The sequence below is a fragment of the Monodelphis domestica genome, chromosome 1 (assembly GCF_027887165.1).
Source record: "Monodelphis domestica isolate mMonDom1 chromosome 1, mMonDom1.pri, whole genome shotgun sequence".
Lineage (NCBI taxonomy): Eukaryota > Metazoa > Chordata > Mammalia > Didelphimorphia > Didelphidae > Monodelphis > Monodelphis domestica.
In genome coordinates this window covers 6,831,363-6,847,023 of record NC_077227.1, presented here as the reverse complement: position 1 = coordinate 6,847,023, position 15,661 = coordinate 6,831,363, and the positions used below count along the sequence as shown (strand labels likewise).

Below are 15,661 nucleotides of genomic sequence, written 5' to 3'. Positions count from 1 at the left end.
TGGGGTGCTCAGCCTCTCCCCCAGGATGCTCAGCCTCTCCCCAGGATGTTCAGCCTCTCCCCCAGGATGCTTGGCCTCTCCCTGGGGTGCTCAGCCTCTCCCCTGGATCCTCAGCCTCTCCCCCAGATGCTCGGCCTCCACAAGCTGCATGGCCAACCAGAGCCCGTAGCCCACAGATCTAATGGCCACGTTTCCTTCTGATCCAGGGAAATGGCTGGTGACTAAGCTCAGGCTAAGTAAAAGTTGGAGCTGACTGACAAAGCGAGAACCAGCCTGTGATTTTGTAGGCTCTGGGGGGGGGGGGGGGTCTCCAGTGCCCGGAGAGCCGGTCCCAGGGCAGCCTCAGTCCCTCGCTAGCGGTGTGACTCTGGGCAAGTCCCTTCTTCTCTGCTTGCCTCTGTTTCCCTCCATGTGAAATGAGGGTAACCGTGGCTCTTCCTCCCAAGGCAGGGTGAGGATCCGGGGGGAGGACGCTGTGATTGAAGGGGAGGCTGGCCTTCCTTCTGGCTGCTTCCCTCACGTGAGGTGCCCTCCCTCCCCTCCTTCCTCTGGATCCTGCACACCTGCGCCTCAATGTCTGCCAGAGGCCCCAGAGCTGGGCAGCCGCCTCAGCGCTCCGTCCAGACACGTCGGGGTTTGTTGGCTGGGAAGTGGGCCTGCTCGGCTCCAGGTGACTCAGCCTCTCAGGGAGCGCCCAGGGCTCTCCTTTCCCCAAGGGGCCCCAGATGGTAGAGCAGCCCCTCCCGCAGAAGTGGGGCTCCCCGGCTTGGCCTTTGGGTCTTCCGCCCCAACCTGCCCTGTAGGTGACACACAACCGTCCTACACCCAAGGGAGATGCGGAGGAGCATCTGGGCAGTCGGGCGGCTGCCCCAAAGGAGAGTGGTCCCAGCACGGGCTCCCCCTCATGCTGGCCCCCATGGGTGGTGAGGGGATGCCTTCTTCTCTGGGCCAGAGCATCCTCTCCTCTCCCCTCTTCTCTCTCGTCTCCTCTCCCTCTTCTCTCTTCTCTCTCCTCCTCTCCTCTCCTCTGCTCTCCCCTCCTCTCCTCTCTCCTCCTCTCCTCTCCTCTCCTCTCCTCTCCTCTCCTCTCTCCTCCTCTCCTCTCCTCTCCTCTCCTCTCCTCTCCTCTCCTCTCCTCTTCTCTCTCCTCCTCTCCTCTCCTCTCCTCTCCTCTCCTCTCCTCTCCTCTCCTCTCCTCTCCTCTCCCCTCTTCTCTCTCCCCTCCCCTCCTCTCCCCTCCTCTCCCCTCCTCTCCTCTCCTCTCCTCTCCTCTCCTCTCCTCTCCTCTCCTCTCCTCTCCTCTCCTCTCCTCTCCTCTCCTCTCCTCTCCTCTCCTCTCCCCTCCTCTCCTCTCTCCTCCTCTCCTCTCCTCTCCTCTCCCCTCTTCTCTCTCCTCTCCTCTCCTCTCCCCTCCTCTCCCCTCCTCTCCCCTCCTCTCCTCTCCTCTCCTCTCCTCTCCTCTCCTCTCCTCTCCTCTCCTCTCCTCTCCTCTCCTCTCCTCTCCCCTCTTCTCTCTCCCCTCCCCTCCTCTCCCCTCCTCTCCTCTCCTCTCCTCTCCTCTCCTCTCCTCTCCTCTCCTCTCCTCTCCCCTCTTCTCTCTCCCCTCCCCTCCTCTCCCCTCCTCTCCTCTCCTCTCCTCTCCTCTCCTCTCCTCTCCTCTCCTCTCCTCTCCTCTCCTCTCCTCTCCTCTCCTCTCCTCTCCTCTCCCCTCTTCTCTCTCCCCTCCCCTCCTCTCCCCTCCTCTCCCCTCCTCTCCTCTCCTCTCCTCTCCTCTCCTCTCCTCTCCTCTCCTCTCCTCTCCTCTCTCTTCCTCTCCTCTCCTCTCCCCTCTTCTCTCTCCTCTCCTCTCCTCTCCTCTCCTCTCCTCTCCTCTCCTCTCCTCTCCCCTCTTCTCTCTTCTCTCTCCTCCTCTCCTCCTCCTCCATCAGGCACCCTCCCCAGGTGCACCGTCTCTCCCTCTCCCCGCAGACCCTGGAGATGTCAGCCCCTCGCAGCCCCTGATCATCGGCGCGCTGGTGCTGGTCCTGTTGCTCATCCTGTGCGTGCTGGCGGGCAGCTACTTGCTGAGGTAGGCGTCCGCCCGTGACGTGGGCCCGCCGGGGCTCGCTCTGATATGATCTAATGAGGAAGCGAGAGCTGGCAGTCACTCCTGGGCCGCCGGGCAGACGGGCGATGCTCGGGGCCGGCCGCGGCCATGAATAGGAAAAGCTTCAGCCGGCTCACCTGGTGGGTGGCTGGCGTGGGGGGCCCGGCCTCGGGGGCGCCGTGTGGCCGCTCACAGCCTCTCTCCCCGCAGGTTCCGGAGACACAGGAAGGCCGTGGTCAGCTCCAACGACAAGAAGATCCCCAATGGCATCCTGGAGGAGCAAGGTAACTGCGGGGGCCTGGCGGGCTGCCCTGCCTGGGACCCTGGAGGCCGGGCTGGGCCGCTCGGGGCCTCTCCACATGCCCGGGCTGTCACCCATGGGTGCCGTGCCTGCTTTGGAATGCCTCTGGGGGCCGAGAGCCCCCTCCCAGGCTGCTGCCCCCCATCGTCTCAGATGGTCCCTCAGGCATCCCGAGAGACTGTGGGTGGCTCCTTGCAGGCCTGTGGGTGTGCCGGGCAGCCGGCTGTCAGGGGGCGCTGGGGGTCCAGAGCCCGTCCTGGGTGCCGAGGCCAGCCTGGGGGGCTTCTCAGGGTGGAGGCAGGCGCCCCACTCCTCCCCCTTCTGAAGCTGGGGCTGAAGTCGGCCCTTCTTGCCCACTTGGCCTGGAGGGCCTGGGGAGGGGGCCTGGGAGGACTGGGGGGGCTGAGGCAGCTTAGCGGAGGCTAAGGAGGCTGGGGGGCCAGGGGGCCCTGGGAGATCCGGGGGGCCTGGGAGCCCCAGGGAGATCTGGGGGGCCTGGGGAGTCAGGGGGTGGGGGGTCTGGGAGCCCTGGGGAATCAGGGGGTGGGGGGGCCTGGGAGCCCCAGGGAGATCTGGGGGGCCTGGGGAGTCAGGGGGTGGGCGGCCTGGGAGCCCCAGGGAAATGGGGGGGCCGGGCATTTCTAACGGGCTGCCTCAGAGGCCCGATGACTCACCCACACACGCTTCCTATGAAGCCACGGCTGGGGGCTGGCTCTTTGCGGTGCCTGCAGCTTCCTGTAACATGCATCTCGCCTAAACCCTGGCCGGCCCCTCGGAGAGGCTCTCCTCAGCGAGCCGGCCCAGCATCCTCAGAGCGGGCCCAGGTGCTCCGAGGGGCGCCCCGCGTCGGGCCCCTCATTTGACGGGTGGGAAAACGGGGCCCTCAAACAGCTGCCTCCGGCCCGCTCGGCTCCCTTTGGGGGTGCGGCAGACTCGGGGGGGCGTTTCACTGGCCCGAGGGCTGCTCCGAGTCAGCCCCCCAAGACGGGGGCAGCCGTGAGCCCGGCCCGGCTGCCTGGGTGCTGCTGCCAGCCCTCAGGGGCTCCCTGCTCCGTGTCCAACGTGGCGGCCTGGCAGGGATGGGGGTCTCCTCATTTGTGCCCGTCCTGGCCCCGGAGAGCCTAGGCAAGGCCCAGCCTTCACCCCCACTTCCTAGCCGTCGTCCCCAGCTCCCTGGAAGAAGGGGAAGAAGGGAGGGCCGCGGCTGAAGCTGCGCCAGGCCTCCTGCGAGTGGCCGTGGTACCCAGGAGAGCCGTCCGGCCTGGCTGTCCCTGGGCTGGTCACTCCCCCTCTGCTGGCCTCAGTTTCCTCATCTGTCAAGTGAGGGGGTGGGCCAGGCCCTGGAGGCCCCCCTGGGGTGACTGAGGTGAGGGGCGCTGCTGCCCCTCATGTCTCCCCAGCCTTCTGAGGACCCCCAGAAGGGGCTCCCCCATCCCTGCTGGGTAGGCCTGGCGCTCCCCTCCACACTGGGCTGCCTCCGGGCCGTGCTTGGGGCTCCTTTTGGGGCCCCCTGTGGGCGGTGTGAGACCGGGGGGCTCACGGCTCCCCCAAACTTCCTCCCCGACAGAACAACAGAGAGTGATGCTGCTGAGCAAGTCTCCGTCGGGGCCCAAGAAGTACTTCCCGATCCCGGTGGAGCACCTGGAGGAGGAGATCCGCCTTCGCTCCGCCGACGACTGTAAGAGGTTTCGGGAAGAGTTCAATGTAAGTGGCCGCTTCCCAGCCCCGATTCCATCCGGCCGCCATTCCGCAGTGAGCTGAGTGGAGGCTGGAGGGGCGGAAGCCACTGGGACAAGGTCTCGCGGGCCGTCCAGGGCCGGGCCGAGGTTCGAGCGGAGCTCCCGACGCCGAGCCCAGCTCTTTGGGGGACTCCTTGGGGGCCCCTAGCACGGCTCCTTGAGCCCCTGGCCGAGGGAACTTGTCCTTCGTACCTGGGTGTCCGGGGACCTCCCTTCTGCTCCTCGGTGGGTCCGGCCAGAAGATGGGGGACCCCCAGCCAGGGGAGAGCGCCAGGGGCCCCCCTGCTGGCAAAGTCTCCCCAGGGGCACGTCTTGCGCCTGGGCACCCCCAGAATGGGCCTCTCGGAGCCCCGGTTAGAGCCACTCGGGGGCCAAAGCAGGGGACTTGCCCAGGGTCACACCAGGGAGCGGAGCCTGCTTTCCCTCTGCCACGTTCTCCTCTGCGGCCATACGTGTGGGGCTCCAGGAAGCGGAGGCCGTCCAGGAGACGTGACCCGCCTCCCCTGTGGCTCCGCAGACCCAAGATGGCAGCCCGGCCTCTCGGCACAGACGCCGGCCCTGCCCCCCAGGGGCCCTGCCAGTGAGAGGGGGGCAGGCCCACACCCGAGGGGGGAGGCACCTCTGGGGAAGGAAGCCAGGAGAGGGGGTCAGGCCTGCACCCAAGGGGGAAGGCACCCCTGGAGAAGGAAGCCAGGAGAGGGGGCCGAGGGGGCCTTTGCTTCTCCTGCGGGGGCTCCTCATTAGCATGTCTGTGACCTGACCCTCCCCCCTTAGTCAGGCTGAGAGGCACCCGTGGGTGGGCCAGAGAGGAGCCCCAAACCCCCAAGGAGAGGCACACACAGCCCTACTTCTCCCACCACCTTGTTAGGACTGGCCAAACCCAGGAGGTGGGAAGGTGTCAAGACGAGACATGCCTTCCAGGGCTCAGTTTCCTCATCTGTAAAATCAGCCAGCAGGGCCCCATGACCTTTGGGTGGCTCCCAGCTCTGGAGCCCAAGAGATCTCGATCAGCTCCTGCCCCCATGTCCTCAGGGAGCTCCGTCTGTCTGTGTCTGTGTCTGTCTGTCTGTGTCTGTGTCTATCTGTCTGTGTCTATGTCTATCTGTGTCTGTCTGTCTGTGTCTGTGTGTGTCTGTGTGTGCCTGTGTCTTTATCTGTGTCTGTCTGTCTGTGTCTGTCTGTGTCTTTATCTGTGTCTGTTTGTCTGTCTGTGTCTATGTCTGTCTGTGTCTCTGTATGTATGTGTCTGTGTGTCTGTCTGTATCTGTGACTGTCGGTATCTATGTCTGTGTGTCTGTCTGTCTATGTCTGTCTGTGTCTATCTATCTGTCTGTCTGTGTCTCTGTCTGTCTGTGTCTGTCTGTCTGTATGTGTCTGTCTGTCTGGGGCTATGTCTATCTGTGTCTGTCTGTCTGTGTCTGTGTGTGTCTGTGTCTTTATCTGTGTCTGTCTGTGTCTATGTCTCTCCGTGTGTGTCTGTCTTTATCTGTGTCTGTTTGTCTGTCTGTGTCTGTCTGTCTGTGTCTGTCTGTCTGTGTCTGTGTGTCTGTCTTTATCTGTGTCTGTCTGTCTATGTGTGTCTGTGTCTGTCTGTGTCTATGTCTATCTGTGTCTGTCTGTCTGTGTCTATGTCTGTCTGTGTCTCTGTATGTATGTGTCTGTGTGTCTGTCTGTATCTGTGACTGTCGGTATCTATGTCTGTGTGTCTGTCTGTCTATGTCTGTCTGTGTCTATCTATCTGTCTGTCTGTGTCTCTGTATGTATGTGTCTGTCTGTCTGTATGTGTCTGTCTGTATCTGTGACTGTATGTATCTATGTCTGTGTCTATGTCTGTGTCTCTGTGTCTATGTCTATCTGTGTCTGTCTGTCTGTCTGTGTCTGTGTGTATCTCTGTCTAACTGTTGGTCTGTGTCTACGTCTCTCAGTGTTGTGTCTGTCAGTTGATCTGTGTCTGTCTGTCTCTGTGTCTGTCTCCACCTCCCCTACATGTGTGGAGAGGAGCCGTTCCTCCCAGGTTTGCTGGTGCTCCCCCTATCCTGTGCCCATCTCAGTTAGGAGCACTGAACCGGGCAGCATCTCCCTCTGTGCCAGGGTGGCCTGAGAGGGTCATGCCAGGGTATGCAGCCTTCCCTGGAAGGGCCCTGCGGCCCAGTGTCCAGTCCACTGCCCAGGAGGGCCCCTGGGCTCCACATCACAGGTTCCTCTGGCCCAGAATCCTCTCCTCATGCAGAGGGGTGGCAGAGAGGCTCCAATCTTTCCTGATTGACCCCCCCCACCCACCCATTTGCTAATGCCACCCTCCCCAATTATCTTGAATTTGTTTTCTGTGTATTTTTCTGCACCAAGTGGTTTCCTCTCCTGGGGGCAGAGCCTGACCCCTGTCATGAGATACACAACACCCCCCCCCCCCATGCCCATCACTTTTAGGCCTTTTCTTGGTGAATAAAGACATGAATGAATCATTTGCCCAAGGCTCCACAACCAGTCAGTGGCAAGGGCTGGATTCGAACCCAGGCCTTCCATGGGCTCCATCCACCATCTAATTGTCCCTGATTATTCTCTGTGTAAGCTGGGAAAACCTCTCTGGGTCCGTTCCCCATTTAGGTGATGGGATGGGGAGGGACAAGGCTGAACCAGGGGATGGAAGGTTCCAGGGAGGTCTCAGACCCCAGGCTGGGGCAGCACGCTCTGGAGACATGAGTTTCTCTCAAGGAGGCTCTCCTTGCAGAAAGAAGGTTGATCTGGGTAGTGTTTGAACTCAGGACCACAGGGCTAACTCTGCTCTTTCTCCATAGTCTCTGCCTTCGGGACATGTCCAAGGAGCGTTCGAAACAGCCAACAAGGAAGAGAACCGAGAGAAGAACAGATACCCCAACATTCTCCCCAGTAAGCTCCTCAGCCTCTTGGTCCTCTTGGTGTGCGTAATGGGGTCTTGGTGCCCAATGCCCTTCCTCTGGGGTGATCCTCCTGCCCCAGCCCCGCTGGAACCTCCCACATAGCCCTGCAGGCCTGATGCCCACTTGTGCAGACACCAGCTCTCTTGGTGAATGATCTCATCTTTGTGGCATTGAAGGCTCTGGTGGCGGGGGGGGGGGGGGGGGGGGCCTTCCTGGGGCTTGTCCTGTAGGGCCTCAGTGTCCTGCCATGCCAGGGGCCTTCGGTCCGGGAAGCCTGAGAAGCCTGGGGGTGCTCAGATCCCTGTACCTTCAGCCCTGCCAGAGTCCTGGGGTGCAGAGGGTGGATGGGGCTAACAGGGAGCTAAGAGCACAGGCTTCGGAGGCCAACAGTAAAATCCAAAGGGTGCTGAAGGTTCCACCCAAAAACATCCCCCCCCCAATTTCCTTAGTCCTTGGACCCGGGGGGGGGGGGGGGAGATCCTTCAGGATGTTGAAGGAAAGGGGCCATTTCTCTGGACTGAAGAGTCTAAAGTGATTCTCCAATTCTCCCCCCCCCCCCCTCGGGCCCTGGAAGCAGGGACATGGTAGGGATGCCCTCTTGTGTAGGGCTTTCAATATGGTGGCAGTTGAGGGCCTGAGGGACCACAGGGGAGCAGGCCAAGACGGGGTGATGAGGCTTCACGGCAGCCCCTTTCTTTCCTTCCAGATGACCACTCCAGGGTGATTCTCAGCCAAGTGGACGGAGTGCCATGCTCAGACTACATCAACGCTTCCTATATAGATGTAAGCCTCCCGATATAAGTATTTGGGGGTCACTCCTGCCTGGCAACATGCCACAGTGGGTAACGGGTTGGTCTCGGGGTCAGGAAGGCACCTGGGATGAGCTTACACTCTCGGTGGGCCTGGGCCACTCCAAGGGGATAACTGCCCAGTGGACATCCACCAGCACTGGTGAAGGGAGTCCCCTCTCAGGGGCCTGAGGGGACCCCAAGTCTGGGCCCTCGGCAGGCCCTTCCCTGGAGATGGGGAGGAAATCACAAATGCCGCTTTCCTTCCGCAGGGCTACAAAGAGAAGAACAAGTTTATCGCCGCCCAAGGTACGGAGCCTCCATCCATCCTCCCATGGCTGTCCCTCCCTCGCTCCCTCCTCCCTTCTGAAGCCCGTGTCTCCTGTCCCAGCGTCCGGGCGGGTGCCAAGCCCTGTGGCCGGCCCTCTGACGCTGCCCCTCCCTCTCCCGCAGGCCCCAAGCAGGAGACGGTCAACGACTTCTGGAGGATGATCTGGGAGCAGAAGTCGGCCACCATCGTCATGCTGACTAACCTGAAGGAGAGGAAGGAGGTAAGGGCGAGGGCTCCCTGCCCGGGGCCGCCCCTGCAGCCCCAGGCGCCTGCTCCGACCACTTCCCCTTTTGCCCTTCCCCTCCTCGGCCCCCCAGCCTGGCACACCCAAGGCAGGCGGTTTCTCTTCCGTCTGAGCCTTTGTGATTGGAAACCCTCCTTCAGGGCCCCATGAGCAGAGCCCCTGCCTGTCCCCGGGCGCCCAGGCTCTGTCCCCTCGGGAGCGGGGCCGGCTAGGTGCCACAGGGCACAACCCTGCCCGCGCTCTCTCCTCCTTCCTAGAAGGCTGCGAGTCTCGCTTTGGCCGGCCTCAGGGTGCCCGCCTGGGGCGGGGTGGCCAGCGGGCTTCAGGGTGCCCGCCTGGGGAGGGGTGGCCAGCGGGCCTCAGGGTGCCCGCCGCGTCTGTCCCTGGGATCCCCCGATCGGAGTCTCTCCCCCTCCCAGGCTCTTAGCTCCGGCGGTCGGGCTTCCCTCTGCTTTAGTCACTGTGGGCATGTCCGGTGGCACAGAGCAAGCCCTCAGTCAGTCGTGCCCACCCTCAGGAAGCTTCTGTTTCAGTGCATGGCCCCGGCACGCCATGTTTCTCCGTGCCCCCGTGTGCCAGGCGGCACGGGTGGCACAAAGAAGGGCATCGTCCCTCCGGGCACCCACAGCCCAGGGGGTAAGGAGCCAACGACAGGGCACACACGGGCTCGCGGCCAGCGGAGAGAAGGGGCGATGCCCCCGGTGATGCCACGATGCGCGGCTTTGTAGAAGCCCCTCCCAGCCGGTGGGCATCCTGCTGGGCTCGGACGACTGGAAGCACCGATGAGCCGAGGCCCGCCTGGCACAGCCTGGCACGAGCCCAAGGACACGTCTGAGTCTAGAGTGTGTCGGGGGATGGGGGGGGGGGGGCTCAGGGCCGGCCTCGGCCCAGCCCCCACACTGCTGTGTCCTGACTCACGGCCGCCTCCTCACGCCTGGGATGAGTCACCTGCCCGACGCCCTCGTCCTCCGCGGACGTCGGGTCCCCCCGGAGGGCCTGGAGCTGGGTTCAGCACGGCTCTGGGGGCCCCCCAGGCTAGAGAGCAGGGCTGCCGCGATGGGCTCCCCGCCACCCCCAGCTCGGTGCCCTCCTCCGGGGGGCCTCCGAAGACTCGTCCACGTGCCGAGCCCCCGCGTGCGCCTCCCCTCCGCCCCGGAGCAGCCCCCAGAGGGGGGGCCCAAGGCCTCGCTTCACCCCCGCCGGCATCGTTAAGCCCCAGAAGGGTCTCCGGCCCAGGGGATGCCGACACGCAGAGACAGACAGGCCGGAGAGGAAGCACCAGCCTCCGGCGGGAATCAGGACGGGCTTCCCGTAGGAGGTGGCCCCTGGGCTGAGGAAGGCACTTGTCGGTCCCCACGCCTTGGGGAGCGGGGCTCAAAGAGGGGAGAGCCGAGGAGGCTCCTCGGGCCTGGTGTGGCCCTTCCCAGAGTGTTTCTCCTCCCTGACCCCCAGCCTTCTCCTCTGTGAGATGGGCACGTGGTCCCTTCTCCCGCCACTGGGCTCCTCACTGTGTGTCAGAGGAAGGGAGGCTGCCCTGAGGCCTCTTTGGGGTCAGAGATTGTTCCTTGGGAGGACTGTTAGCAGGACGGTCCAGCTCTGGACAAGCGGAAGTGTGTGTGTGTGTGTGTGTGTGTGTGTGTGTGTGTGTGTGTGTGTGTGCGTGTGCGTGTGCGTGTGCATGTGTGTGTGCATGTATGTACACAAATGTGTGTATGCGTGTGCATGTATGTGCGTGCGTGTGTGCGCACGTGTGTGTGCGTGTGTGTGCGTGCGTGTGTGTGTGTGTGTGTGTGTGTGCGTGCGTGTGTGTGTGCGTGCACGTGCACAGGTTGGCAGGCCCTCCCCGCTCACCAGCCTCACTCCTCCTCCTAGGAGAAATGCCATCAGTACTGGCCGGACCAGGGCTGCTGGACGTACGGCAACATCCGCGTCTCTGTGGAAGACTGCATCGTCCTGGTGGACTACACCGTCCGCAAGTTCTGCATTCAGTCGGTGAGTGTGCGCAGCGCCGGGGCCCCCACCAGGACCAGCACCGAGAGCGGCTCAAGAGCCCTCCGGCCCTTCCATCGAGGACCAGAGCCCGAAGCCTGCTCCGTGCCCGTGTCTGCCTTTCCCCGTTCTCCTCCCTGTCCATCTGCACACATTTGCCTCCGTCCCTGCCTCCGTCCCTGCCTCCATCCCTGCCTCTGTCCCTGCCTCCGTCCCTGCCTCCATCCCTGCCTCTGTCCCTGCCTCCGTCCCTGCCTCCGTCCCTGCCTCCTTCTCTGCCTCCATCCCTGCCTCCATCCCTGCCTCCTTTTCTCCATCCCTGCCTCCATCCCTGCCTCCATCCCTGCCTCCTTTTCTCCATCCCTGCCTCCTTTCCTCTGTCCCTGCCTCCGTTCCTGCCTCCATCCCTGCCTCCTTTCCTCCATCCCTGCCTCCTTTCCTCTGTCCCTGCCTCCTCCCTGCCTCCATCCCTGCCTCCTTTCCTCCATCCCTGCCTCCTTTCCTCTGTCCCTGCCTCCTCCCTGCCTCCATCCCTGCCTCCGTCCCTGCCTCCATCCCTGCCTTCTTTCCTCTGTCCCTGCCTCCGTTCCTGCCTCCATCCCTGCCTCCTTTCCTCCATCCCTGCCTCCTTTCCTCTGTCCCTGCCTCCTCCCTGCCTCCATCCCTGCCTCCTTTCCTCCATCCCTGCCTCCTTTCCTCTGTCCCTGCCTCCTCCCTGCCTCCATCCCTGCCTCCTTTCCTCCATCCCTGCCTCCTTTCCTCTGTCCCTGCCTCCGTCCCTGCCTCCGTTCCTGCCTCCATCCCTGCCTCCTTTCCTCCATCCCTGCCTCCTTTCCTCCATCCCTGCCTCCTTTCCTCCTTCCCTGCCTCTGTCCCTGCCTCCATCCCTGCCTCCATCCCTGCCTCCGTCCCTGTCTCCGTCCCTGCCTCCATCCCTGCCTCCTTTCCTCCATCCCTGCCTCTGTCCCTGCCTCCATCCCTGCCTCCATCCCTGCCTCCTTTCCTCCATCCCTGCCTCCATCCCTGCCTCCTTTCCTCCGTCCCTGCCTCCATCCCTGCCTCCTTTCCTCCGTCCCTGTCTCCGTCCCTGCCTCCATCCCTGCCTCCTTTCCTCCATCCCTGCCTCCATCCCTGCCTCCGTCCCTGCCTCCATCCCTGCCTCCGTTCCTGCCTCCATCCCTGCCTCCTTTCCTCTGTCCCTGCCTCCATCCCTGCCTCCTTTCCTCTGTCCCTGCCTCCATCCCTGCCTCCTTTCCTCCATCCCTGCCTCCATCCCTGCCTCCTTTCCTCCATCCCTGCCGCCATCCCTGCCTCCGGCCCTGCCAGCCCTGCCGGCCTCGGGGGAAGGGTCCAGAGCCCAAGGCTGGCGCGTGGGTGCTACCCAGGACAGGAGCGAGCGGCGGGCATTGGCCTCCAGCAGACCGCGCGATGCCCGGCTCAGCGGGGCCTCCTTGCCTCCGCAGCAGCTCCACGACGGCGGCAAAGCCCCGCGGCTGGTGACGCAGCTCCACTTCACCAGCTGGCCCGACTTCGGGGTGCCCTTCACCCCCATCGGGATGCTCAAGTTTCTGAAGAAAGTGAAGACCCTGAACCCCTCCCACGCGGGGCCCGTCATCGTCCACTGCAGGTAGGTGCCCCCGGCGAGGGCACCCCGTCCTCGGGAGCCCCCAAAGCCGCAGGGGCTCCTGGAGCCGGAGGGGCGTCGGGGGGCCTCTCAGCTGGGCTCCCCCAAAGGCCCCGGGGAAGCCCGGGAACGCCTCCAGGCTGGCGAGCTTTGGGGTTCCCTTTCTGTGTCGGGCGTCTCCCTGGATTCGGGGTGCAGAGCCCCTTTGCGTCTTCCCAGCGATCGGGGTGTCCCTGCTCGGCCGGGGGGCCTCGTCCCCCTTCTGCCTGCCTTCGTGTCTCTCACGGCGTCGGTGTCGATGGGCCAGAGAAGAGCCCGTCAATCCGGCAGCCTCCGGGCCGCTCCTCGGGCCGCGCTCCGGTTCTGGTTCCGGTGGGCCTGGCCCGTCTCCCTCCTTTTCTCTGTCCGTTCGGCGGCGCCCTTCTGTCCTCGCCTGGGGCCGGGCCTGAGCTTCCTCCCGTTGGGGCGCCCCTGGCTGCTCTGCTTCGTCCCCCGTGAAATCGGGGAGGACCCGAGCGTGCGCCGGGCCGGCGTCCTGGAGGGGGCGGCTCGTGCGGCAGGCCTCGCGCTTCCCTCACGAGGCGAGATTCGAACCCGGCTCTCCTGGGTCTTCGCCCGAAGCGCCACCATCTCCCCCTCCCCAGTGCGTCTGGGGGTCCCCTTCTGGCTGTGACCCCACGGGGGAGGCCCAGCTCTGTGAGGGGCCGCACTTACGGCTCATACACGGGCGCAGCCAGCCCCGGCCGACGGCTGCGGGCATCGCACTAAAGAGAAGGTAGAATGTCGAGCCGCTCTCGGCCTCGCCGGAGGCCGCTCCGTCCCGCAGAGGCTCGGCCTCCTCGGGCGTCCTGCACAGGCCCCTCTGACCCTCTGCTTCTCCCACGGCCTCGGCCTCGGCCTCTCCCCCTCCTTCCCTGGGGAGGCCCCCCTTTGCCGCCTTCCGGCCTCTCCAGCCCGAGCTCCGGGAGCTCTTCTGGGCAGTGGAGGCAGAAGGACGGAGGCCGGGCGGTCCCTGGCGTCCGGCGGGAACAGCCAGCCTGTGGCCCGAGACGCGAGGAGACAGGCCCGGCTGGAGGGAGAGTCGGGGGGCCTGTCGTCCGGCCTTGGGAGGCAGGAGGAGGCGAGCCTGGAGGCCAGGACTGTGGGAGCTCCTGGGAGGAGGCTCTGGAGAGGGGAAAGTGGGCGGGGGCAGCCGGAGGGGAGGAGGTGGAGACGGTGTAGGAGGGGGGAAGGTGTAGATGGTGTAGGAGGGGGGAAGGTGTAGATGGTGTAGGAGGGGGGAAGGTGTAGATGGTGTAGGAGGGGGGAAGGTGTAGATGGTGTAGGAGGGGGGAAGGTGTAGATGGTGTAGGAGGGGGGAAGGTGTAGATGGTGTAGGAGGGGGGAAGGTGTAGATGGTGTAGGAGGGGGGAAGGTGTAGATGGTGTAGGAGGGGGGAAGGTGTAGACGTGTAGATGGCTGGAGGGTGAGAGGGGGCAGCCAGGACCGGCCCAGACAGGCGGCCGGAGGGGGGAGGGGGGCCAAGCGCGGCGCCCCAGACACGGAGGGGGGGACCGGCAGAGCCCCGCAGGGTGACCCGAGAACCCCCACGAAGACCAGATGGAGGAAGGGCGGCCGAGGCAGCACGGTGAGGGGCAGGATGCGAGGGAGCTCCCCGTGAAGGAGGCCTGAGGGAGGGGCGGCCAGCGAGGGAGGGGCCCAGTGACGCTGGGGGACACCCGGTTTAGTTCCAGGATTTTGATGGGGCCCCAAAGCTGACTAGACGGCTCAGAGTACTGCGGGGCGCCGTCCAGCCCCCCCCCCTCCGGCGTTTCCCTCCCCCCTCCTTTAGGGGCCCCTCTTTGAAAGTGTCCCTCTGGGCCGGGCTGCGTGATCCTGGGCGAGTCACTCACCCGGCTGGCCGGAGCCGCTCTTCTCACTTAGAAGTGAGCAAGCAGAGGGGGGCTTCGCTGCTCCAGAGAGCCCGGCCAGGTTCTTGTGTGGCAGGAACAATGGACGTGGATTACCGGAAGAGAGGGAGAGACGGACAGACAGAGGGAGGGACGGACAGACAAACGGGAAGAGAGACGGACAGACAGACGGGGAGAGAGACGGACAGACAGGGAGAGAGACAGACAGAGGGAGGGACGAACAGACAGACGGGGAGAGAGAGAGACGGACAGACAGACAGACAGACAGAGGGAGGGACGGACAGACAGAGGGAGGGACAGACAGACAGAGATGGACAGAGACAGACAGACAGACAGAGACAGACAGACAGAGGGAGGGACAGACAGAGGGAGGGACAGACAGACGGGGAGAGAGACGGACAGACAGGGAGAGAGACAGACAGAGGGAGGGACAGACAGACAGAGGGAAGGACAGACAGACAGGGAGAGAGACAGACAGAGGGAGGGACGAACAGACAGACGGGGAGAGAGACGGACAGACAGGGAGAGAGACAGACAGAGGGAGGGACGAACAGACAGACGGGGAGAGAGACGGACAGACAGACAGACAGACAGAGGGAGGGACGGACAGACAGAGGGAGGGACGGACAGACAGACAGACAGACAGAGGGAGGGACAGACAGACAGAGATGGACAGAGACAGACAGACAGACAGAGACAGACAGACAGAGGGAGGGACAGACAGAGGGAGGGACAGACAGACGGGGAGAGAGACGGACAGACAGGGAGAGAGACAGACAGAGGGAGGGACAGACAGACAGAGGGAAGGACAGACAGACAGGGAGAGAGACAGACAGAGGGAGGGACGGACAGACGGGAAGAGAGACAGACAGACAGAGGGAGAGACGGACAGACAGACAGAGGGAGGGACGGACAGATGGGAAGAGAGACGGACAGACAGACGGACAGACGGACGGACGGACAGACGGACAGACAGAGACGGACAGACGGACAGACGGGAACCAAAGTCAGGTTTAGAGATCCCTCCGACCCTCCCTCGAGCTCACGCTCCAGCTCGAGTCTCTCTCAGATGATGCTCTTCGGCTAAGGATCGAGGCTCAGGCTGGGGTGACCCTTCCGAAGAGGCTGCTGCTGGAAGGGCAGCGGAATGGATTTGGGGGGACTCAGACCCGCCCCCCAAGGCCTTTCTTTCTTGAAGGTTGACTCGGTATCTCCTGGGGATTTCGGAATCGTCCCCACGAGAAACGCGCTTTTGCAATGGTCGTTTTTTCCTGGATCTCGGCTTTGGCCCGGAGGTCCGGCGCGGCCACGCCCTTTCTCGGGGTCATTCGTTCCTTGGCGTTCCTTCAAAAGCCCAAACGGCCACGCACGGGCCTCTGATCCCCACCAAACCCTCCAGCTTGGCCGCTCTGGGGCCCGTAGCAGCCGCAGCGGGCCTGGCCCCGGCCTGGGATCTGAGCCTCAGCAGAGCTGCCGGCCGCTGGAGCCAGGCTCCCCTCCTGTCCCCAGGAAGCCCTCAGGCCCAAGCTGGCCCTTCCCAGGGGAGCCGGAGGGCCCCGTGATGCAGGGAGCCGGGGCTCTTCCTCTGCCTTGTCTCGCTGGCCAGGCCTTGCCGATGGAGGCGCAGGGCCAGTCTCTGGGCTCTGACTGGTCACCGGACCATGGCAGGGAAGCCCAGCTCTGCGGGAAGCTTCTGCTCTCAGCTGGGGGGGGGGGACGGGGGGGAGCGGACATCGTGCCTGCCGCTGCCGA

General features: G+C 64.1%; 1 protein-coding gene across 8 annotated transcripts in view; it reads left to right on the top strand.

Moving 5' to 3' along the window:
* Positions 1-15,661, top strand: part of PTPRE (protein tyrosine phosphatase receptor type E) — a 112,927-nt gene that overhangs the window by 80,787 nt on the left and 16,479 nt on the right. For 5 of the 8 annotated variants that reach the window (XM_056795085.1, XM_056795084.1, XM_056795086.1 and 2 more), the window contains 9 exons: positions 1,969-2,068; positions 2,297-2,370; positions 3,955-4,091; positions 6,922-7,012; positions 7,730-7,806; positions 8,084-8,120; positions 8,265-8,362; positions 10,259-10,378; positions 11,839-12,002. In XM_056795085.1, coding sequence (XP_056651063.1) covers positions 1,969-2,068; positions 2,297-2,370; positions 3,955-4,091; positions 6,922-7,012; positions 7,730-7,806; positions 8,084-8,120; positions 8,265-8,362; positions 10,259-10,378; positions 11,839-12,002 — 898 coding nt within the window. Of the gene's footprint in view, positions 1-1,968; positions 2,069-2,118; positions 2,227-2,296; positions 2,371-3,954; positions 4,092-6,921; positions 7,013-7,729; positions 7,807-8,083; positions 8,121-8,264; positions 8,363-10,258; positions 10,379-11,838; positions 12,003-15,661 lie in introns of those variants that run through there. The other 3 variants (XM_056795104.1, XM_056795099.1, XM_056795109.1) reach the window with 2 other exon arrangements.